This window comes from Erpetoichthys calabaricus, chromosome 1 (genome assembly GCF_900747795.2).
Source record: "Erpetoichthys calabaricus chromosome 1, fErpCal1.3, whole genome shotgun sequence".
Lineage (NCBI taxonomy): Eukaryota > Metazoa > Chordata > Cladistia > Polypteriformes > Polypteridae > Erpetoichthys > Erpetoichthys calabaricus.
The window spans coordinates 351,764,279-351,789,373 of NC_041394.2; the positions used below are offsets into that span (position 1 = coordinate 351,764,279).

Consider the following 25,095-nt stretch of genomic DNA (forward strand, 5'->3'; position numbering starts at 1 on the left):
TGCAAGGCTACGATACGTGATAATCTCGGAAGACATTTAAAAGACCCGCGAGACCAAGGAGACTTGCCACGGTGCGTCTCGCGGGGACCATAAACATGACACTTGGTGCCAAGAGATTGTCCCAGGGCCGTAGCAAAAAGGACAGCGGCTGTACAGGCTTTAAAAAGATTGAAGGGTAACATGACGGCAGCTACCCCAAACAAACGCGAGCAGCGTTATACATCCTGCAAGAAAGAATTCAAACACGCCCGGGGCCAGAAATAAAAGACAGGTATTGCTTTTACAAAGTCACGCGAGACCAGGCAGTAAGCCATCATTTAAAACAAGTCAACAGACCTCTAATCTAGCAGTTGTTGGATTGCTTTTGGCAGGCAAGCATCATGTGCTCGGAGCTCTTAAAACAACGACATGTGACAGGCAGAAGAGGCAGCCAGCAAGCAGCAAAAAGACAGCAAATGATCCAAAAGCATATCCTTAGCGTACGTTCAGCCGCAACACCCTTCACAACACAAGCAGTATTATACGTCTGGGAAGAAAGAGATGTAAACACGCGCAGGGCAGGAAATAAAGAAACAAGTATTGTTTTTACAAAAGGTTTTAAAGTAAAAGTGAAAATAATGCATATGTATCAATTCACAAGAAAATAAGTCTCTTTAAATTGTTGATTGCCTGCCTAAGGTAAAGTCATCCCTGATGAATGGGGACGTGGAAATGACGGGTTCTTTCGTCGGATTAGCGCTATTTCAGATGTGGAATGGCAAAATGTGGGAGGCAGCTTGATGAATGAGGTCTCCAGGACTTCAAACAAATCCAAATCATATTATGTGATATCATCTAATGTGAAATTCTACTCCGTACTTCTAGAATTTTTATTTTTATATTGTATTGAGGATTTATTCTGTTCTATGTATTGTATTGTACGGCTCAGAATTAAAAGACAATGAGTAAAATGACAAACTAGAACTTCATAAAGACGTTTACAAACATTGACGCTAAACACATGCAGAGCAGGTTAGAGACTATGAAACTAGTGAAATTAGAAAGGCTCAAAAAAAACGGCGCTATACACATGTGGAGACATTGCACTTGCTGCACAGCGTGTTGGTATATCCTTTACCACAGTGTCTGCAGCGTCCTCTATTTATTTTCATGGGGAAATGTGCAATAATGTCCTTGTGCACATCCGGTGGAGGATGCACAGATGACCTCTTGGCTGAGATCCTATTTCAATATATATCCTGTTCAAAATATCCTTCTTAGGAATGCTGAGAGCTTTGCAGTCCTGCTTGTAGAGGAGCCAGGCGTTGATCACAGCAAGGATAATGGTACGCTAGAAGATGTATATATACCAACGGCGTGATTTTATAGGGAACTTATATTTGGCTGCAAATGAGTCCAACAAATCCACACCTCCCATGTATTTATTGTAGATACCCACAATGTAAGGCCTTTCAACTTCAATGTAGGTTCTGGTGGCTTTGTCCCAGCGTTGAATTTTTTGCACAGGCTCTGGGCCAGCAAAGGTTGACACAAGTGTAACCGCCCTGTTGTCATACCATTTGACAGCACAGATGTTATGGTTCTCCTCCACTCTGGCATCAAAGCTTCCTCTCTCCTTTTTCTTCAAGCTCTTCTCATCTTCAAGGTTACAGTTGGGTAGGCGTACTTGCCTGGCTGTTCCCACATAATGAATTCCACAATCAAGGAGCTTAGCTACCAATGGGACAGAGGTGAAGTAGTTGTCTGCAAAGATCTTGTAGTTCTGACCTTTTGGGAGTGTGGAGGCAAGCTTCATCACAACATCACCTGACAATCCAAGTTCAGATTTGGCTTGTATCCCATCAACACTGCCTTAGTACACATCGAAGTCACAGAGCATGCCAGAGATGCCAGTTCTTACCCACAGTTTGAACCCCCATGGGTGGGGCTTGCCTCACATATATTGCTTGATGCAGCTGAATTTCCCCTTGAAAGGAATCATCATCTCATCCACAGAGTTGTGCTCTTCTGGTACCACCTGCAGGCATTTCTCTCTGAATGAATCAAGCCATGGTCTGAGTTTCCAGAGTTTATCTTTCTTTCCTGTCTCGGTCAGCAGGTCAGAACTCCAAATTATAACAAAGAAATTACATGCAGAACTTTGGAATCACCATAGACATTGCATATCTATTATTCTATTCTACGTAGTTTTTTTTATTTCCATATGTGAATATGAAGTGTAAAGTCCCCATGCAATATGTAAGGTGCATATGCTACTTTGACTACCAACCTCACCCAATGTTGTAGAATTACAACATGGACATAATAAGCTCAAAATCTAATTTGATGAAAATATTCCACAGTAACTTAGTATCTACATGCTCCTAGACATTGTAATAAACACACAAAAAATATTTCAGGCATTTTACTTACTTGAATCTTGTTATCCAGTCCAGTAAAACAAGGGGATGAGCTTCAAGGAGCAGTTGCAGGTTGAATGAGTTCATGATCAAATGGCCAGGCACATATACATATTTACTATCCAATAGCATTGCAAGGCTAAACAATACGACTCAATGACTATGTAAATGTGGTCATTTAAAAAAAAAAAAACATTTACAAGTATATTTTCAGGAGAGCTAAAGGTAATGTAGTAATTTTAAAACAGTGGGCCTTGCAGGGTTTTAACAGTGACCAGTTTTACAGTCACCAAGTACCACAACACACATCTTTCAGATGTTTTCAGAGTGAATAAACCTGAAAACACACAAAGTGAGAATAATAATAATCTCTCTATATAGGCTTGGGCGGTAATACGGTAATATGGTATCCCGCGGGATCTAAAAATAGCAATGGTATCTGTTTCAATACCGTTATACCATCATAAAAACAATGCACTTATATGGGAGACAAGGATTAAATATTAAATATAATTTATTTAATGCCTAAAAATGCGTATGCATGGTTGTCATCACGTGACAGCGTGGAGGAGAAAGAGAGAGGTGGGGAAAGATGGCGAGTCGCGCACCAAGTGACCTGGTCTCGAAAAAGAACACAACTTCTGCAGTTTGGCAGTATTTCGGGTTTCGACCGAATGAGAAGGGAGAGGCAGTAAATACGGACGAGGCAATTTGCAAATTGTGCAACAAAAAGGTGATCGCGAGAGATGGAAATACCTCGAACCTAAGGTCGCATATACGAAACCACCATCCACTCACTGCTGCGAGGATGGACCCGAGTTCTCTCAGTGCAACAGTTTCAACGCCTCCCGATGCAGGACCAACAACATCTAGGTCCACCGCCAGTACGCAGCCGACGATAATGGGGGCCTTCGGGAAAGCAGCAAAGTACAAAAGGGACAGTGTCCGTTGGAAAACCTGTACTGATGCAGTGACAAAATACTTGGCGAAGGAAATGGTCTCTTTCCACACAGTGGAAAAAAAGTCCTTTACGGACATGGTAAAGGTCCTAGATGCCCAGTACGAGTTGCCTGGACAGAAATATTTCTCACAAGCCGTCCCACATTTATATAGTAAAGTTAGAGAAAATGTTCAAGTGCTGCTGTCAGCGGCAGACAGTTATTCCTTAACAACTGACATGTGGTCGTCAGTTAACATGACACCATATACGTCTCTGACTGTCCATACTATTACACCTGACTGGAAACTTGAATCCAAATGCCTCCAAACTACGTATTTTCCTGAGAGTCATACAGCGGACAATCTTGCTGCTGCGCTCAGAGCTGCACTTCAGGAATGGCAACTTGACGAGAAAAAACTTTCAGCCATAACCACTGACAACGCTGCCAACATTCATGCCGCAATCAGGTCCCTGCATTGGCCGTGGCTATACTGCTTCGGTCACAATCTAAACTTGGCTGTCACAAATGGATTGCATGACCAGAGGCAAAAAACCGAGCGCGCCCTTGGACTATGCCGTAATATTGTCGGGGCCTTTTCACACAGCTGGCAATGTAAACATGAACTCTACAAGAAGCAAGTGGACTTGGGACTCCCAAAACAGTCTCATAACGGTAAGCATAAAACGTGCAGAGAGTTCCGCAGGGGCTCAAATATAAAAAAAGGGGCATATATATGCATCACATAAATAAATTATATTGAAAAGTAGGCTATATTAAAATAGAAAACCATTTTTTAAATTGTAATTTTTTTCCTGTATTTTTTATCAAATAAATGGAGGCTTGATGCGCATAAGGGACTTATTTAGCCTAAAATAAATGTGCATGCAAATTTGACCAAATGGAATAATATACATTAATGGACTTATTTATTTATGCATTCATTCGTTTATTTAGGCCTATTTATTCATTCATTCGTTTATTTATGCCTATTTATTCATTCATTTGTTTATTTAGGCCTATTCATTCATTTAATCGTTTATTCATCATTCATTAATTAATTCATCCATCCATCTGTCGGCAGGACTGCGCAACTCGCTGGGGCTCCAAACTGGCAATGGTGGAGCGCATCCTCGAGCAGGCTCAAGCGATCAGACACGTCCTGTCTGATGACAGAAGGAGCAGCCTGTCCCTGACCTGGCAGGACATGGACGTCTTGAAAGCTGTTCATGAAGCACTGAAACCAGTCGGTGACTTCACTGATATTTTGTCAGGAGAAAATTATGTGACCAGTTCCTGTATCCTCCCCATACTACAGCTCTGCAGGGACAATGTGTTGGCTGCGTCAGAAAATGACCTCCAGCTAACAAAGTCAATCAAAACTGGAATTCTAACAAAGCTGGAGGCCAAGTATGAATCCAATTCAGTGCACAAAATATTGCGAAAATGCACTTTCCTCGACCCTCGTTACCGTGGAGGATATGAGACGGATGACAACGCATTGGCTGAGACCAAGGCTGAATTACAGGCTGAGATCGTAAGCTTAGAGGCAGCAGGTCCAGTGGCCATCAGAGTGGAAGAGGGAGAGGCGCAACCTGCACCCTCACGAAAAAAGATGACTCTGGGAAGTATGCTGCAAAAAAAATCTGATGCAATGGCAGGTCCCGTCGGCATCGGCACCGTAGAGGACCGAGTCGGAGCTGAAATAACAGCCTACTGTTTGGAGCCAGTTACTCAAGGAGACGAGGACCCACTTCTCTGGTGGAAAAATGCTGCCGGGCGTTTTCCCCAGATGTCGCGAGTGGCACGAAAGTACCTGTGTGTCTGTGCCACAAGCACACCATCGGAGCGGGTTTTCAGCACCGCAGGTAAAGTTGTCGGTCCACAACGTGCCCTGTTAAAGCCGGACAAAGTAAACATGCTGGTTTTTCTAGCGAAAAATCTTGACTAGATTGATGCCACTTGCCATTCGTTCCTATTCGCACTGTGTTTATTTTTATTTATTTAATTGATTCAGGTATTTTTATTTGGTTTACGTTAAAAACTATATTGGAAAGAAGACTGGAAAGAAGTTTTTGTTTAGGACTATTGCTTTGCAATACTTTTTATAATATGGATGATGTTTATGTTAATTCAACTCTGGTTGACTGTTGTGGGTCTATTTGCGCTTTTTTATAAGCTGCTCTTCTTTGTTATTAAAAGTTGTTCAGGCGGTGTGATTTAATTGATTTGTGTGCGCGTCTCCACGCGAAAACTGTTCTGGATGTTTATGTCAATTTAATTCTGTTTGACTGTTGTATTTGCACTTTTTTATAAACTGCTATTTGTTGCTAATAAAAGTTGTTAATATTGTTCTGCATGTTATTTTGTTATTGTTTCAGTATTAGTGTTTGATATTCAGTTTCTGAACGGTTTAGGCACAAGCCAACAGTTTGGTGACGCTGTCTGAGCCTTATGTTACATTTTTTTTATTATTCACGGTAATACCGTATACCGAGGTAAAATAGGGAGGAGGTTTGACGGTATCAAAATTTGGATACCGCCCAACCGTATCTCTATATATAAAAGGAAATCCTGGAATGGAAAGCAAATGCAAGGCTACAATACGTGATAATCTGAAAAGACTACAAATATTGTTTTTACAGAAGTTCTAAAATAAAAGTTAAACTAATGAAATAGCAACAATTCAAAGAAAAATAAATCTTAAAAGTGTGTATCCAGAAGACCAAACACGGGGTTGGCGAGCGAAGTGAGCAGGGGGCAAAGCCCCCTAGTAAATAAAATTGTGATTTTTTTTATTTTTTTCCTCAGCAGCTGGTTCAGTGAGCAGAGGGTCACATGTGACTACTCCGGAGCATTCTAAGGGAGGACGGTTGACCAAAAGAAGTAAAAGAGAAGGTGAGCTGAAAATTATTGATTTTTCTGTTTCAATTATATAGCTGCTTATGCCAGTACTCTGACATGCCATTAAAAGTGAGTTGAGGATTTGTTGTTTCTTGCACTGTTTATTATAGAACTGTATCACAGTTACCTGATCACGTCTGCAGGCTCTCTGGCAGAAATGATGTACTTCAAATTTGGGAGTTAATAATAAATAAGTGGCGTAAATAATTGTCATAAACTAACAGAGGAAGGAAAAAAATCACAGGGCAAAACTCTGCATTTGTCATTAGAAGGGTCGTTGGACTGGCATTGATGGAATTATTTGAAGGAGGGATTAATGAGGGGTCAGGACAGAACATTAGAACAATCGAGCACTGGCCATTCGGCTCACCAGTCCTATTCACTTAATTCTTCCAAAATAAGTCTCGTTTTGAATGTCTCTAAAGTCCTACTGTCTTCCACACTACTTAGTAATTTATTCCATGTGTCTGTGGTTCATTTTGTGAAGAAAAAAATTTTTAAATCAAAATAAAAAAATCAAATTTAAACATTTTCAAAATGTAAAATTTAGAAATAGTTGGACTCGCCAGTAAACACAGTATTCCCTAAATCCTTGATAAAGGGTGATCTCACGTGTCAGAGGTCTCAATCATGAATTAGAGAATAAGAAATGGGTGGAGGGTTGGATTTTTGGTTTTGTTAAGTTTGATTTGATTGTATGGATTATTTGCTTTTAATTTAAATGATATAAAATGGAGGTGGTCTCACATTTACTCTGACCTCAGTAGGGTAACTACAGTTTCAGTTTCTTCAAGAACACTAGAATTTCATCTCAATGAGTGTTTTTAGTCTTTTAAGAAACTTTGGATTCTGTGCTGCAAAGGGTACCGTCTACTGGCTGTGTAGACCAACTGGGAGACTTCAGCAGGCTTGTGGGCAATGATTAAGGTGCGTGGAGAAACTGGGAGGAATGACCTGCATGGTTTGAGCACAACTGGCCAATTGTTGTTGGACTTCTGTGATGGTCTTGGATTGTCTATAAGAAATACGTGTTTGATCATTAAGTTTGTCATGAGCAAAACTGGTACCAGAATACCTTGGGCCAATGGTCAGTGACTAACTGTGGTTGTGCTGTCTACTCTGAGGCCAAATGTTCTGGACATTTAGGTAAAGAGAGTTGCTGAGCTATCAACAGTTAATGAACACTTGGGGCATAGCTAACTAGGGTGCCATAGAAAGCCTTTATTGTCATTGTAAAAAATTATGAACGCCACTCCAGCTGGGTTTCTGAAAAGCAAACACTTTTTTTGGGGGGTTGGAAGTTGTTCATTTAGCCCAGTTTATACGTATCAGTCTTCTTATATAATACGCTCCCGTGGCTGTCCGTTTGTCTGTCCAGGATTTTAAGTCACCTGTAGCTCACAAACCTATTGACCTGAGATTTTGTACACATATACTATGTGACCTCTAGCTGTGCGGCGCATGCGTGCGGGTGCCGTTCTCATCGCTACCACCTTCGCCATTGCTTCCCCTACCTCTTCAAATCTTAAATCATTCTTGAGGCAGTGAAAAATTAAGGAAAACGTACTAAGTAATTGCAACACAAACACTGACTGAATCAGTTTTAACGTGAAAAGATGCCAACGAAAGAAGAGAAGAAGCGGGGCGCTAGGGTGGAGAAAAGAAGAGCTGATCGGGAAGCAGCAAGCACATCAACCTCTGAGCAAACAAATGATAAACGTACAGAGAAAGAGGATGAATGAGTCAAGTTTGTTCACTGCATGGTATCATGCAGTCCGCCGTTACTGGTATATTATATGTAAAATACATACTTAAAAATCGGGAGTGGTTTCCCTTCAATTTTTTCATTTACTCATATATAGGGATGGATATTTCAGGACTAAACCGCAAGACAGTGATTATATTTTTATATTATGTAATTAAAGAAGCAATAACATCAAATCAAATTAATAATATATTGAACAGTAGAGGTGGGTGGTATGACCAAAATTCTATATCACGGTATTTTTCTAAATTCTGCTGGTTTCACGGTATTAGAAGGTATTTTTTTCCCCATGCATGAGTGGATGTTAACCACATTTTCCACTGCAATTACTGCAGTAGACTGGCTAAGAATAACCTATTCCACTGTTATGAGAATTGTACATCGTACAAAAAGACATTTTAATGTGCACACAAGTATTAATCCAGGTTTGCATCGCCCCATAAAGTGATAGTTTTCAAGGGGGTGGCACTTAAGAGAAGGAATCACATTGCATGACAGATGCAGTCAAAATATAGAACCTTTAATTGAACAAATTTTGCAAAAGCTTAAACTATGATTTTGACAACATATTTTCAACCATCCAAAGAGGCATTTAGACTTAGTAAAATATCCAGAGGTGTTTGTCAAAAGTTGGATTGCACTGAACACGTCTTAGAAAAGGAATAAATAGTAAATATTTTTTGTAAACCAACTACACTTTCTGTTAATGTTAACAATCTCTGTCCACTGACACGTTAAAGTGACTTTTTGAACAATTTTACCATCATTAAACTGCATAATATTTAAACTAATAAATAATAACAATAAAATAAATAATAGTATTATTACTGATAGCTGCACCATTACTTCAAGGCTTCAAGCCCAGGTGCATTACACAGTATTCACCAAATTAAAATAAAATAAAACAAGTGCAACTTGGTGATGACATCTTACCACCTGTACCATCATTTAGGCAAACTGCATTAATATGGACCTTGCTTCAAGCTAAGCTATATACATAAATAATAAAAACTGCAACTTGCATTTATAATGCTGTTTGTGGTATATCCCAATGGGAAGCGCATTAGGGCCACTGTGAAGAAAAAAAAATATGGACACGGAAGAAAAAAACAAACTATATGTCGAGAATAAATTCGACATGTTGACTATGTCAAGATTAAAGTCGACATTTCCATTTTATTCTCAGTTTATTTTATAATTAAAGTAGAATGTTGTAAACTAAACTTCATCCTAAAATCAATGTTTAATTTACTAGATTTTCTCAAACCCCGTCACAAGTAAATGCAGCACATCAAATACTTTGTGTTAATCACCACACGATAAACGTCTTTGTGAAATTAAAACTAGTTATTAACTTAGCCGACAGAGTGTTCAGAACTTTAAAAATATCTTCGTTATACATGTTTAATTATGCCATTAATTCAGAGTTGCGCCCATCTCTGAACAAGTCGATAGCACATCGCAGAATGAATACAAGCAAAACATACACTAGCAAGTACAAAAACAAGTACAACTTGGCTTGCAGTATTATCCAGTAGTATAGAAACAGTATTTACACATCTGACCTTTTAAAACTAAAGTATCTCCAGGCGACGATGTGACTCCTTTTTTTCAGCAAAAGTTCTTCTGTTCATCACATGTTCAACTTTACTTTTAGTTCAGTTTCGGAATGCTCTCTGTCCATTTTCACCGCGCAGTATACCTATGCTACCGCCCACTATTTGGTGGTGTAGCAGTGAAAAAGAGCCCTAGTGCAACAAATCTGTGTTTAGCAGTGTAGCAGTGAAAAAGGTCCCCACTTAAACAGTTTCCCGCTGCGCCACGTTCCGAACGTCGTTTAGGCAATTTAAACCGGTGTTGCGGTATAAGAAAAATTCATATCATAAAAAAAATAAAAAACGGTTTTCGGTATGAACCGGTATACCGCCCAGCAGTATTGAACAGTTATTATAAAAGTAAAGTTGAATAAATCAGACTCTGTAGCTGCATGAATAAAAGGTAAAGTACCACAAATACATAGACATAATACCAAAAAATGTATTTTTGGACTTGGGGAAGTCTAAAACGTTGAGATTCATCAAAATCTCGAAATGGAATTTTTGCAGGACTCCAATACTTTCCCTATACTTCGTATACAAGAAAGTCAGGGAGGTCTAAAACATCGAGATTCACCAAAATTCCGACATCGTCTCCTCGGATGATTACAATACTTTCCCTATACTTTGTATATGAGAAAGTAAAAAGTAATGAGATCGAAGATAAAACCAGTAGTAATACAATAATAATAAGTAATGCCATTTCAGTAGGGAGTAGCAGTATGTATGAGTCTTATTTCCCAGTACTGATCAAAAATTATTTTACCAGCCTTAATTTGCTTATTTTTGTTCAATGTGTTTATGGCCATTGGAAAGAAACCATCTCTGAATCTGTTGGTCTGTGCTTTCAAAGATCTATAACGATGACCAGAGTGTAACAGTTCAAACAGGTGGTGACCAGGGTGTGAGGGATCCTTAATGATTTTTGTGGCTCTGGTGAGATAGTGAGAGCAGGCAATGTCTACCAAGGAGGTAGACACCAGCCTGTGATTTGATTTGATGTATTTATTTATTTATTTGGTGCTCAGTTTATGATTCTCTGGAGAGCCTTCTTGTCTGTTGCCGTGCATCTGCCATACCATACTTTGATACGGTATTCCCGGATGCTCTCGATGGTTGAACGATAAAAAGCCACCAATGCTTTTTCCTCCAAGTTGTTATTCCTGAACACTTCCTGAAAAAGTGCAGTTTCTGTTGCACTTTTATGACCATTGCTGTGGTGTTCTCATACCAGGAAAGTCTCTCTGAGATGTGGGTTCCCAGGAATTTGAAGGTCTGCACCCTTTCCACATAGTCTTTGTTAAGGTAGAGTGGAAGCAGTTCTGTGCTGTGCTTTCTGAAGTCCAGAATGAGTTTCTTGGTTTTTGTGGTGTTCAGTGTTAAGTTATTCACTGAATACCATTCTGTCAGTCTCTGGACCTCGTCTCTGAAGGCAAATTCATCTCCTTCTGATACAAGCCCCATTACAGTGGTGTCATCTGCAAACTTAATGATAGTATTTGTAGGATGGGTAGGGGCGCACTCATGTGTATACAAAGAGTAAAGTAGTGGGCTCAACACACAACTTTTTGGAAATTCTGTACTGAGCATAAGGGAAGAGGAGAGATGAGGGCTGTGTTTAACCCTTTGTGGGTGGTTTATCAGAAAGTCCTTTATCCAGGTAGAAGAGGAGAGGCGTTGAGGGGGTCCGGTTTGGTGGGCTCAGGATTGGGTCACTGCTTTTTGCAGATGATGTTGTCCTGTTTGCTTCATCAGGCCGTGATCTTCAGCTCTCTCTGGATCGGTTCGCAGCCGAGTGTGAAGCGGCTGGGATGAGAATCAGCACCTCCAAATCCGAGACCATGGTCCTCAGCCGGAAAAGGGTGGAGTGCCCTCTCAGGGTTGGTAGCGAGATCCTGCCCCAAGTGGAGGAGTTCAAGTATCTCGGGGTCTTGTTCACGAATGAGGGAAGAATGGAGCGTGAGATCGACAGGCGGATCGGTGCGGCATCCGCAGTAATGCGGGCGCTGCATCGGTCAGTCGTGGTGAAAAAGGAGCTGAGCCGCAAGGCGAAGCTCTCAATTTACCAGTCGATCTATGTTCCTACCCTCACCTATGGTCATGAACTATGGGCAGTGACCGAAAGAACGAGATTGCGAATACAAGCGGCTGAAATGATTTTCCTCCGCAGGGTGTCTGGGCTTTCCCTTAAAGATAGGGTGAGAAGCTCAGTCATCCGGGAGGGGCTCAGAGTAGAGCCACTGCTCCTCCGCATCGAGAGGAGTCAGATGAGGTGGCTCGGGCATCTGATCAGGATGCCTCCTGGACGCCTCCCTGGTGAGGTGTTCCAGGCACGTCCAACCGGGAGGAGGCCCCGGGGAAGACCCAGGACACGTTGGAGGGACTATGTCTCTCGACTGGCCTGGGAACGCCTTGGGATTCTCCCGGAAGAGCTAGAAGAAGTGGCCGGGGAGAGGGAAGTCTGGGCATCTCTGCTCAAGCTGCTGCCCCCGCGACCCGACCTTGGATAAGCGGGAAACAATGGATGGATGGAAGAGGAGAGGCCTAAGCCTCTCAGCTTGCTTACCAATATGTCGGGTATTATTGTATTAAATACTGAACTGCAGTCTACAAAGAGCAGCCTTACATAGCTCCCTCTTTGATCTACATGGCTCAGTGCAGCATGTAGAGCGGTAACAATGGCATCTTGTGTGGACCTGTTTGATCTGTAAGCAAACTGATGCTGGTCAAAAGTGGGTGGGTGGCAGGGTTTAATGTGCTGTAAGACCAATCTCTTGAAGCTCTTCATTACTACTGGTGTAACAGCAACCGGTCTATAATCATCTAAGCTCTTGGTGCCTATTTTTCTAGGGACAGTGATGATGATTGATGGTTTTAGGCAGGGTGGAATAGTGGCTGATGCCAAAGAAAGATTAAAAACCTTCGTGAAGATCCCGGCAAGCTGGCCAGCGCATGCTTTGAATATCTTCCCAGATACACTATCAGTGCCAGTGGCCTTCCTTGGGTTCATCGTCCTCAGCACTCATTTCAACTCATGTTCTTGCAGAGTGAGTGTGTGGGTGCTGGAGGCAAATGTTTTCAGTGTGGTCATATTGGACCTTCTCGCCTCAAACCTAGCAAAGAAATTGTCCACCTCCTCTGCCAGTGAGGAATTTGAGCCAACAGACCTCTGGTTGCTGCCCTTGTAATTTGTAATGTGGATAACCCAAGTGAGTAGTGAAAGCTTCTGTCCAGAACGAGTTCATCTCTAGATGGGCTTCTCCTGTATCATGGATAGTCACCGTCATTGCCGTAAATAAATTATGTCACTGTGTATCCATTAACATTGGAATTGAGTGTATGAATGCCACCAGTGTGTTGCAAAGTTGTCCAATCCTTATTTGCACTGCCATTCCCCATCCAGAGCAGACACAAATAAGTGCACTAATCCCACTGTACATTAATATCACACTTTGTTGATGCCTCTGTTTTGATTTGATGATGTAAATAAACCATTTTGATATACATTTTGGCTTTGGTCTAAATGTGGGGAAAGTTCAAGGCACATTCTGATTATTTTGCAAATGAAACTGAAGATTATCTCTTTTCACCACTGTTAATCAAAAAATAGGAGCAAGATAATTTTGAATAATGATGATTCAGTTCTGTAATGTAATAGAAAAATGTAACTAAATATCTTGTCATTTGTTTCTCTCGCATGTTATCTTTTTAGTTTACTTATTTCATCTTGTCTCCAGTGATTGGGCTTGTGTGCTGAGTTGTAATACTGAAGGGAAAATTATCAAGTTGAATGGCTCTTCATTTGCAACCTGTTTTACAGTTGCTTATGCTTACAAAAGGTTGTTCATAATTTCATCCAGTATTTTATTTAATGTTGTGACAAATCTGAATCCTACTATGTGATATCATGTACTCTTGCATTTTGCTCTGTACTTGAAATATTACTATTGTATCGTATTGAGGAATACTGTGTTCTGTTCTGTGTATTGTATTTATCCTCTTATTTTGACACCCACTGCACACCCACCTTACTTGGAAAGGAGTCTCCCTCTGAATTGCCTTTCCCAAGATTTCTTTCATTTTTTTTTCGGATGTTTTTTCTTGTCTTCTTAGGCTGGAGGTCTGTCAAAAGGCAGGACCTGTTAAAGCCCATTGTGGCACTCCTTGTGTGATTTTTTTTTTTTTTTTTTTTTTTTTTGGGCTGTACAAAAATAAATTGTATCATTTTTAATGTGAATAATATGGAAGATTTATTTATTTATTTTTTCATTAAACTTCATACAGGAGACAAACCTCACTGCTGTCCTGAATGTGGCAAACAGTTATCGAGCAAGAGCGTCCTTTCAAGGCACAAAAGAATTCACATGGGAGAGAAGTCTTATTGCTGTCCTAAATGTGGCAAGTGGTTTTCACAGATTGATGTGGTTTACTGTGTGTTTAATGTTCTTCTTCTATGTTGTTGTAAGGTTTATTCATTTTCTGTTCTTACATTTGTTCAATCCCTGCAATCCTACCCTCAATACAGAGTGCTGTACAAAAATAGAATTACAAGAAAAACTGTGAGCCCTTGGGAATTCCCTGGATTTCTGTGAGATCATTTAATATGCTGCCTTTGCAGCTCTAGTGGCCATTGTGGTATCTGGAGATTTGTGCTTCTGACTAGGGTCTCATGTATAAATGGTGCATATGCCCAAAAAATGTTGCGTACATCTGTTTCCATGTTCACTTTGAGATGTATTAACACTAAACATGGCATAGAAAAATCATGCACATTTTACGTCAGCCTAACATCATGCATATGCACTTTTTTCCTCATTTTAACGGGCAACATCCAGCATCAATGCAGTGCTACTGTTTCTGTCTGGTTTCTGTTTTTTTGTTTTGTTTTTTTTTTTTTTTTTATTCACATCTGTTACACAGGCTTTATCAAATATTTTATCACAATTAATTGGCACTTGATTGCAATCATTCTGTAACAATATAATGGTTCACGGAATGGCCAAACTATTCCAGATACCACAGCTGCCTTAGCATTGTTACTCTGTTGTACCGCTCAGAGAATTTTAACCCATGGTATCTGTTTGTGGTATCACAGCTGCACAGCAGCTGATCGGAAAGCTCTACAGCAGATTGTAATGAAAGCACAGAAGATGATCAGAATACAGCTTCCAGCCCTGGAGAACATTTATAGCACACACTGCCTCAAGAAAGGTCACCAGCATCTGCATGGATTCCACACACCCATGCACACAGTCTATTTGAACTTCTCCTTTTTGGCAATGTTTCAGAGCCTTTCCTGCGTGGACCTCAAAGCTCAGAAACAGTTTCATCCCAAGACCTATAAACACACTCAATTAGTCTATCAAGTCCTTCCCGTAGAACTGTTGGTATTTAGAATTACAATTACCTCACTGTAAACTTGCACTGCAACTGTAATATTGCACAACATGAGCCAATTTATGAACCTTTTGCACTATCTACACTATATTTACATGTATATTGTACTTACCGTATATACTCACGTATAAGTCGGGTCTTGAAACCCGAAAAATCAATCATAAAATCAGATCCCGACTTATATGCCCATTCAAAAATGCGACACATTTTTTTTTGTATCTTCTTGCCTCCTCCAATCTTGCACCAGTTTCTCGGACGCATCGAATTTTCTTGCAGCAGCGTAGTTACCAATTTTTTTCGCTACTTCAACGACATTTAATTTTAAACCAGCTTCATATTCTCTTCTGATCGAACGCTCCATCGCAGATAAGGGATGCTGTTATGATAAAGGTGTATGAGGGTTTGAGATACAAAAAACACAAAACAGTGCAAACATCACTTTGGAATAGTTCCGGCATTATCATGTGGTCATGTAGGCAAAATACGTAGGAAAAGGCAGTGTGCTCTGGTGACTCTGTCAGGTGGGCTTTAGCATATCGTAATCTGTTGAACCAGTAGCGTGAGTTTTCTGCATTCGACTTATACAATCGACATTATAAAACACCAGAAATTACAGTGCATCCAGAAAGTATTCACAGCGCATCACTTTTTCCACATTTTGTTATGTTACAGCCTTATTCCAAAATGGATTGAAATTAATTTTTTTCCTCAGAATTCTACACACAACACCCCATAATGACAACGTGAAAAAAGTTTTACTTGAGGTTTTTGCAAATTTATTAAAAATAAAAAAACTGAGAAATCCCATGTACATAAGTATTTACAGCCTTTACTCAATACTTTGTCGATGCACCTTTGGCAGCAATTCCAGCCTCAAGTCTTTTTGAATATGATGCCACAAGCTTGGCACACCTATCCTTGGCCAGTTTCGCCCATTCCTCTTTGCAGCACCTCTCAAGCTCCATCAGGTTGGATGGGAAGCGTTGGTGCACAGCCATTTTAAGATATCTCCAGAGATGTACAACCGGATTCAAGTCTGGGCTCTGGCTGGGCCACTCAAGGACATTCACAGAGTTGTCCTGAAGCCACTCCTTTGATATCTTGGCTCTGTGCTTAGGGTCGTTGTCCTGCTGAAAGGTGAACCGTCGCCCCAGTCTGAGGTCAAGAGCGCTCTGGAGCAGGTTTTCATCCAGGATGTCTCTGTACATTGCTGCAGTCATCTTTCCCTTTATCCTGACTAGTCTCCCAGTTCCTGCCGCTGAAAAACATCCCCACAACATGATGCTTCCACCACCATGCTTCACTGTAGGGATGGTATTGGCCTGGTGATGAGCGGTGCCTGGTTTCCTCCAAACGTGACGCCTGGCATTCACACCAAAGAGTTCAATCTTTGTCTCATCCTACCAGAGAATTTTGTTTCTCATGATCTGAGAGTCCTTCAGGTGCCTTTTGGCAAACTCCAGGCGGGCTGCCATGTGCCTTTTACTAAGAAGTGGCTTCTGTCTGGCCACTCTACCATACAGGCCTGATTGGTGGATTGCTGCAGAGATGGTTGTCCTTCTGGAATGTTCTCCTCTCTCCACGGAGGACCCTGACTAAGGCCCTTCTCCCCCGATCGTTCAGTTTACATGGCCGGCCAGCTCTAGGAAGAGTCCTGGTGGTTTCCAACTTCTTCCACTTATGGATGATGGAGGCCACTGTGCTCATTGGGACCTTCAAAGCAGCAGAAATTTTTCTGTAACCTTCCCCAGATTTGTGCCTCGAGACAATCCTGTCTCAGAGGTCTACACACAATTCCTTTGACTTCATGCTTGGTTTAGATAGATAGATACTTTATTAATCCCAATGGGAAATTCACCTTCTCCAGCAGCAGCATACTGATACAATAAATAATATTAAATTAAAGAATGATAATAATGCAGGTGAAAAACAGACAATAACTTTGTATAATGTTAACGTTTACCCCCCCAGGTGGAATTGAAGAGTCACATAGTTTGGGGGAGGAACGATCTCCTCAGTCTGTCAGTGGAGCAGAACAGTGACAGCAGTCTGTCGCTGAAGCTGCTCCTCTGTCTGGAGATGATACTATTTAGTGGATGCAGTGGATTCTCCATAATTGACAGGAGCCTGTTGAGTGCCCTTTGCTCTGCCACAGATGTCAAACTGTCCAGCTCCATGCCAACAATAGAGCCTGCCTTCCTCACCAGTTTGTTCAGGCGTGAGGCGTCTTTCCTCTTAATGCTACCTCCCCAGCACACCACCGCGTAGAAGAGGGCGCTCGCCACAACCGTCTGATAGAACATCTGCAGCATCTTATTGCAGATGTTGAAGGACTCCAGCCTTCTAAGGAAGTATAACCGGCTCTGTCCTTTCTTGCACAGCGCATCAGTATTGGCAGTCCAGTCTAATTTATCATCCAGCTGCACTCCCAGATATTTATAGGTCTGCACCATCTGCAGACAGTCACCTTTGATGATCACGGGGTCTATGAGGGGTCTGGGCCTCCTAAAATCCACCACCAGTTCCTTGGTTTTGCTGGTGTTCAGTTGTAGGTGGTTTGAGTCGCACCATTTAACAAAGTCATTGATTAGGTCCCTATACTCATCCTCCAGCCCATTCCTAATGCAGCCCACGATAGCAGTGTCATCAGCAAACTTTTGCACATGGCAGGACTCCGAGTTGTATTGGAAGTCCGATGTATATAGGCTGAACAGGACCGGAGAAAGTACAGTCCCTTGTGGCGCTCCTGTGTTGCTGACCACAATGTCAGACGTGCAGTTCCCAAGACGCACATACTGAGGTCTGTCTTGAAGATAGTCCACAATCCATGCCACTAGGTATGAATCTAATCCCATCTCTGTCAGCTTGTCTCTAAGGAGCAGAGGTTGGATTGTGTTGAAGGCGCTAGAGAAGTCTAGAAACATAATTCTTACAGCACCACTGCCTCTGTCCAAGTGAGAGAGGGATCGATGTAGCATATAGATGATGGCATCTATATGGTTTGTGCTCTGACATGAACTGTCAACTGTGGGACCTTATATAGACAGGTGTGTGCCTTTCCAAATCATGTCCAGTCAACTGAATTTACCACATGTGGACTCCAATGAAGCTGCAGAAACATCTCAAGGATGATCAGGGGAAACAGGATGCACCTGAGCTCAATTTGGACCTTCATGGCAAAGGCTGTGAATACTTATGTACATATGCTTTCTCAATTTTTTGATTTTTAATAAATTTGCAAAAATTCCATCCAACCAGATGTAGCTTGAGACGTGCTGCAAAGAGGAATGGGCAAAACTGGCCAAGGATAGGTGTGCCAAGCTTGTGGCATCATATTCAAAAAGACTTGAGGCTGTAATTGCTGCCAAAGGTGCATCGACAAAGTATTGAGCAAAGGCTGTCAATACTTATGTAAATGTGAGTTCTCAGTTTTTTTATTTTTAATAAATTTGCAAAAACCTCAAGTAAACTTTTTCACGTTGTCACTATGGGGTATTGTGTGTAGAATTCTGAGGAAAAAAATTTATTTAATCCATTTTGGAATAAGGCTGTAGCATAACAAAATGTGGAAAAAGTGATGCGCTTTGAATAATTTCCAGATGCACTGTATATGGTAAAGTCAAGTTCCGACTTATCCGCGAGTGTGTATGTATGTATTTATTTATACTAGGCTTCACTTGCGTAGTAGTGAAACAGGACAGTGAGGAGGGCCCTGCCCAGCTCCCTACTCCTGCCATCACGCTTTCTCCTTCCCTTGGCCCGTAGCCTCTTTCTCAGATTAGCGCGACTTTATCGTTCCTGCAAGCGAACTATGATTCTTAGCATGATGAGAGAAGACTTATCCATGGGAGAACTTATACGCGCATATAGACGGAATGCTTTCGTATGTTATATATATATTTTTTTTTATTGTATTATTTTTTATTATTTTATAGGAAAATTAGCTTATGAAGAAGTTGCATATTGAATCCCATTGTACCATACAATGGCAATAAAGGAATTCGATTCAATTCAATAGAAGAGTGTGTGTATTTACAGATAATGATGACTGGCTTCTAAGTCAATTTAGACTTCCAAGAGCTCTCCTTATGGAGGTGTGTTCTGTTTGAATACTAGGATGTATACTTAAAATCATTTTTATGATGAAATGCATTAAAGTATGTTTATTATATTTTACAGATAAACTGTCAAACTCATTTAAATGTGTGCTGTTAATTAAATGTGGGGGTACAGTAAATCCATACTGCAACACACCAACATGAGCACGCAGGCAGTGATTGCTATCCAGAATGCAATGTATTCATGACATTACAGCTCCCAGAACATTTTAGAATGCTAAGATGTATACCTAATATCCTTTTCATGATGAAATGTATTAAACATGTCGGGGCACAGTGGGCAGGGGTAGCGAATACAAAGATTTTTATTATGTGGCGATTGGTTACGTGGAAAAAGAAAACTGAAGGACAAGAATTGGGGGTTGATACTTTTGACAGATACAGTGCTGCTAGAATAAAGAATAAAGAAAGTTCATCCAAAATAACACCATTAAATTCCCATGAAACCTTGACACAATATCTCTAAAAAGTGATTGCAAAAGCAGCTGTGCATCCAATGCAGAGAACGTTCATGGCAATTGTGATGAGGTTCCAAGAAGCTAGATGTATGAATAAGTACCTCACTGGTTTAATTGAAATAATGTGTAAATGGTGGATCCCATGAGCTGGTGGTCAGGGTTACAGACACAGAATTCAATGGATGTTCTTCTGAACAGGCTTTCTTTGTTGCAGCCATGCTGTCTTTATCGAATGTCCCAAAGCCTGGTTCCTATTCCTTTATTTTCTTTTCCCACATAATCAATCACCACACAATAAATGTCTTCATATTTGCTACTGCTACTCCACCGTGCCCTCATGTTTAATACATGCTTTAATGCATTTCATCATTAAAATATCAAGTATATATCTTCGTTTTCTAAAATGATCACAGAACTGTGATATCATGAATGTAATGTATTCTATGTGGCGATTACTGCCTGCGCGCTCCCGTCGGTGTAAGAGAAAGCCCGTTTAAGAAGCATGGACTGACTAATGACTGGGTTGGGGAGCACGTAGACTACAAAGCATTTCATATGCTTCTCTAGTTACAATGGGGCTTGAGAAACTCTAGTAAATTAAACATCAATTTTAAGATGATGTTTACAATGTTATACTTTAATGACAAAATAATCTACATGATTACACTGGAAATTTTGAGATTAAAGCCACCAAACAGTAAATTCCCGACAGTTCACTGAGCAGGACTTAAATTTCACATTCATTTAAATTCTTCTCTTTTACACATTCTTTTGCCGTTGTCTTTTAACAAAACACTGAACAGAGGTGGCTATTTATACTGATATGCATATTGAAATAGGCAAACTTTTGGGAGGAGTCTGGGTGGGCTTTAGGCTCGTGCATGTGCGTTAAAATTCACATTGATTGGGATTTATAAAGAGAAAGTGCGTAGAACTTTGCTTACGCACAGTTTTATGCATCTGAATTTCTTTGTGCGTCTGCACAGTTCCAGTTATCCGTAAACCATGTTTTAGTGTGAATTCTACACACAACGTTATAAATGAGGCCCTAGGCCTGTGGGATTTGGGAAACTGTAATTTTTAGAGATGAAAGAAACATTGTATCGTTTTGCAAAATCAATCCTAAAATTAATTTCACATGTGATTTCACATTCACAAAACACAAACTCGCTAAAAACAAACTAAGTTGTCCCTCAAATTCAATTTTAAGCAAATTACTGGCATTTGACTTGTATTTATTTTCTGTTTTTAATTTCTCATACATTTTAAGGAATAAGATGAAATGAAACCGTTGCCACATCTATTTATTTTAACAGCAGTATTTTAAAATTATTATATTGCTACCTAGAACAATTTAGTAGTCCAATCTTAAAGGAGTAATTACCATAACATGAGCCCACAGGACCTTATACTGTGCATATGACCCAACAGGATATTTAAATTCAATTATAATCATTTCCTCTCAGAAAATATATGGGACTAACAAGCCAAACAATGATATCTACAGTGCATCCGGAAAGTATTGTTACAGCCTTATTCCAAAATGGATTAAATTCATTTTTTTCCTCAGAATTCTACACACAACATCCCATAATGACAACATGAATAAAGTTTACTTGAGATTTTTGCAAATTTATTACAAATAAAAAAAATTGAGAAAGCACATGTACATAAGTATTCACAGCCTTTGCCATGAAGCTCAAAATTGAGCTCAGGTGCATCCTGCTTCCTCTGATCACCCTTGAGATGTTTCTGCAGCTTAATTGGAGTCCACCTGTGGTAAATTCAGTTGATTGGACCTGATTTGGAAAGGCACACAGCTGTCTATATAAGGTCACACAGTTGACAGTTCATGTCAGAGCACAAACCAAGCATGAAGTCAAAGGAATTGTCTGGTGACCTCCGGGTCAGGATTGTCTCGAGGCACAAATCTGGGGAAGGTTACAGAAAAATTTCTGCTGCTTTGAAGGTCCCAATGAGCACAATGGCCTCCATCATCCGTAAGTGGAAGAAGTTCGAAACCACCAGGACTCTTCCTAGAGCTGGCCAGCCATCTAAACTGAGCGATCGGGGGAGAAGGGCCTTAGTCAGGGAGGTGACCAAGAACCCGATGGTCACTCTGTCAGAGCTCCAGAGGTCCTCCCTGGAGAGAGGAGAACATTCCAGAAGGACAACCATCTCTGCAGCAATCCACCAATCAGGCCTGTATGGTAGAGTGGCCAGACAGAAGCCACTTCTTAGTAAAACGCACATGGCAGCCCGCCTGAAGTTTGCCAAAAGGCACCTGAAGGACTCTCAGACCATGAGAAAGAAAATTCTCTGGTCTGATGAGACAAAGATTGAACTCTTTGGTGTGAATGCCAGGCGTCACGTTTGGAGGAAACCAGGCACCGCTCATCACCAGGCCAATACCATCCCTACAGTGAAGCATGGTGGTGGCAGCATCATGTTGTGGGGATGTTTTTCAGCAGCAGGGACTGGGAGACTAGTCAGGATAAAGGGAAAGATGACTGCAGCAATGTACAGAGACATCCTGGATGAAAACCTGCTCCAGAGCGCTCTTGACCTCAGACTGGGGTGACGGTTTATCTTTCAGCAGGACAACGACCCTAAGCACACAGCCAAGATATCAAAGGAGTAGCTTCAGGACAACTCTGTGAATATCCTTGAGAGGCCCAGCCAGAGCCCAGACTTGAATCTGATTGAACATCTCTGGAGAGATCTTAAAATGGCTGTGCACCGATGCTTCCCATCCAACCTGATGGAGCTTGAGAGGTGCTGCAAAGAGGAATGGGCGAAACTGGCCAAGGATAGGTGTGCCAAGCTTGTGGCATCATATTCAAAAAGACTTGAGGCTGGAATTGCTGCCAAAGGTGCATCGACAAAGTATTGAGTAAAGGCTGTGAATACTTATGTAAATGGGATTTCTCAGATTTTTTATTTTTAATAAATTTGCAAAAACCTCAAGTAAACTTTTTTCGCATTGTCATTATGGGGTGTTGTGTGTAGAATTCTGAGGAAAAGCTTTATTGAGTATATCTTTGACATTTTTTTTTTTTCAACTACATGTGAAGGGCCATGCTATCTCCTGCACCACAATGCATATTACATGTGTTAAACTGTTTTATGCAGCGTAAAATGTGGGAATGTATTAACTCACTCAAAAAATAATGGCTGGTTTCATATTTTAAAGTCAGTGTTTTGAAACGTGGGAGAGTCCAGAAACCTGTTGGGCACTGCAGTGGTTGTGTGAGTGAGAAAGTAGCTTCCCTTTAATGTATTTTGGAACTTTTTAGAACTATTTGTCCCCAGGTGGAAATTTGGCCTTTTTATAGAAGCTCTTTAAATAAATAAATAAAAAATACATGAATAGATAAATAACACACACACACACACAGAGACCAGAATGACTAAAATGAAAGTAAATGGGAAATCAATACTTAATGAATTCACTGTGTGTTGTGTATGTGAGGATGACAGATTTCACAATGGGGGTTTATGGGTATTTGCAAAATAGTTCAGTTATTGTCCATAATTAATCATTGATATGTTTTCTGTCTATAAAGGCTTTTCAAGTGCATTGTATAGGTGACAGAACTTTCATTTGTTTTTTTTTCCTCCCACTACTTGTTACACTTACCCATAAGGCACTCTGTCCTCATTGTGATTTGGTTGAATGTAAGGTGTGCAGTGCTGATAGTCTTTTTTTTTTTTAAGTATACTGTAGGTTAATGGAAGGTGCAGCTCTTGAGATTTGAAAAGCAAATTTTGTCAAAGTGCAATTCTCAAAGTGAAACAGATTAATCCTACAGCTCTACTGCAACTGAAGGATGAGGGATGAGTCCAATGACAGATAACTATGAGAAAGAGTGGGATGGGTTCATGTATACTAGACCTTGGTGGTGAAAACTGATCTCTGACCCCTGGAGTGTTGTTTCTGTAATGGGGGATTTGAAATAGAGCTCATGGAGGAGGTTGAAAATCCGGCCAAGAAAGAATGGAATTCGCCAGTAAACACAGTATTGACAACATTTTTGATCAAGGGTGATCTCACTTGAACTCTGACCTCAACCGGGTGCCTGTTTTTTGAGTTTCTTTGAGAAGATTAGAAAGTCATCTCAGTGAGATTGTATGTGCCATAGAGGAGACCTTTCACTATTGCATATGTGTTTGCCAAAAAAACTCTACAGAGTATTTGGCTTTTTAAGAGACTTTAGATTCAGTGCTGGTAAAAGGTACCATCTACTAGCTGTGTAGACCAACTGTAGGGAGCAATTGAGGTACATGGAGGGATTTGCAGCAATGACCTTCATGGTTTGAACACAACCTGTGATTGTTATTGGACTTCTGTTCTGGTCATGGATTGTCTGTAAGTAATACACGTTTGATCACAAAGTTTGTCATAAACAAAACTGGTACCAGAATACCTTGGGCCAATGTTCAGTGATTAACTGTGGTTGTATTGTCTACTGTGAGGCCAAATATTATGGACATCTGGGTAAAGAGAGGTGCTGTACTGTCAGATGATCACCACTAGGGGCAGAGTTGAATTGGGTGGATGACCCGAGAGAGAGAGAGGTTAGGAGGACACACTGTGCATTGCCGCACCCACCACATGACAAATCTCAGGATCTTGGATTAGGACCTGAATGCAGTCATGCAACGGATGACATCTCAACACCACCCTAGTTCTGATGATATGGATCCAGTGTGAGGCTTCTGTTCAGAATGAGTTCATCTCCTGATGAGCTTCTCCTGTATCATAGTTACTCAATGTCATTTGCATAAATAAATTGTGAAGCCGTGCATCCATTAACATTGTAATTGGGAGTATGAACGTCACCAGTGAGTCGCAGAGCTGTCCAGTCCTTATTTCCATTGCCACTCTCCATTCAGAGCAGAGACAAATAACTGCGGTAATCCAGTGTCTCTCGTCTTCAGATTTTTCTCCAACTGTACATTAATATAACGCTTTGTTCTTTCCTCCGTTTTGCTTTGATGATGTAAATCAATCGTTTTGATATACGTTTTGGCTTTGGTGCAAATATGGGGAAAGTTCAAGGCATATTCTGATTATGAAGGTTGCATTTCACATGGTTGACATGGTGGTCTGTTTTACAAATGAAACTGAAGATTATCACTTTACCACCATTAATCAAAAAATAGGAGCAAGATAATTTTGAATAATATTTTGAGAGTATAAAGAGAACATGATGATGCAGTTCTGTAATGTAGTAAACAAAATGTATCTAAATATCTTGTCAACTGGGTCCCTCACAGATGATCTGTTTATTTTAGTTATTTCACCTTCTTATGTCCAGTGATTGTGCTCATGTGCTGAGTTGTCGTAATACAGTAGGGGAAATTACCACGTTGAATGGCTTTTACAATTGCTTATTTTTACAAAAGGTTGTTCATAATTTTATCCAGTATTTATATAATGCAGTGACTTAATGTGAATGATACAGAAGTGGATTGAGAATAAGTTTCTATTTTTTCTTTTCTTTTCAACTTTCTACAG

General features: G+C 40.6%; 1 protein-coding gene and 1 long non-coding RNA gene across 2 annotated transcripts in view; one reads left to right on the forward strand and one right to left on the reverse strand.

Moving 5' to 3' along the window:
- LOC127527891 (uncharacterized) overlaps positions 1–25,095 on the reverse strand; it is a 406,786-nt gene that overhangs the window by 188,924 nt on the left and 192,767 nt on the right. The window lies entirely within an intron of this gene.
- Positions 1–25,095, forward strand: part of LOC114668909 (gastrula zinc finger protein XlCGF26.1-like) — an 84,599-nt gene that overhangs the window by 17,458 nt on the left and 42,046 nt on the right. Inside the window, exon 3 of the mRNA XM_051927929.1 lies at positions 6,149–6,235. Within this exon, the coding sequence (XP_051783889.1) occupies positions 6,149–6,235 (87 nt within the window). The remainder of the gene's footprint in view (positions 1–6,148; positions 6,236–25,095) is intronic.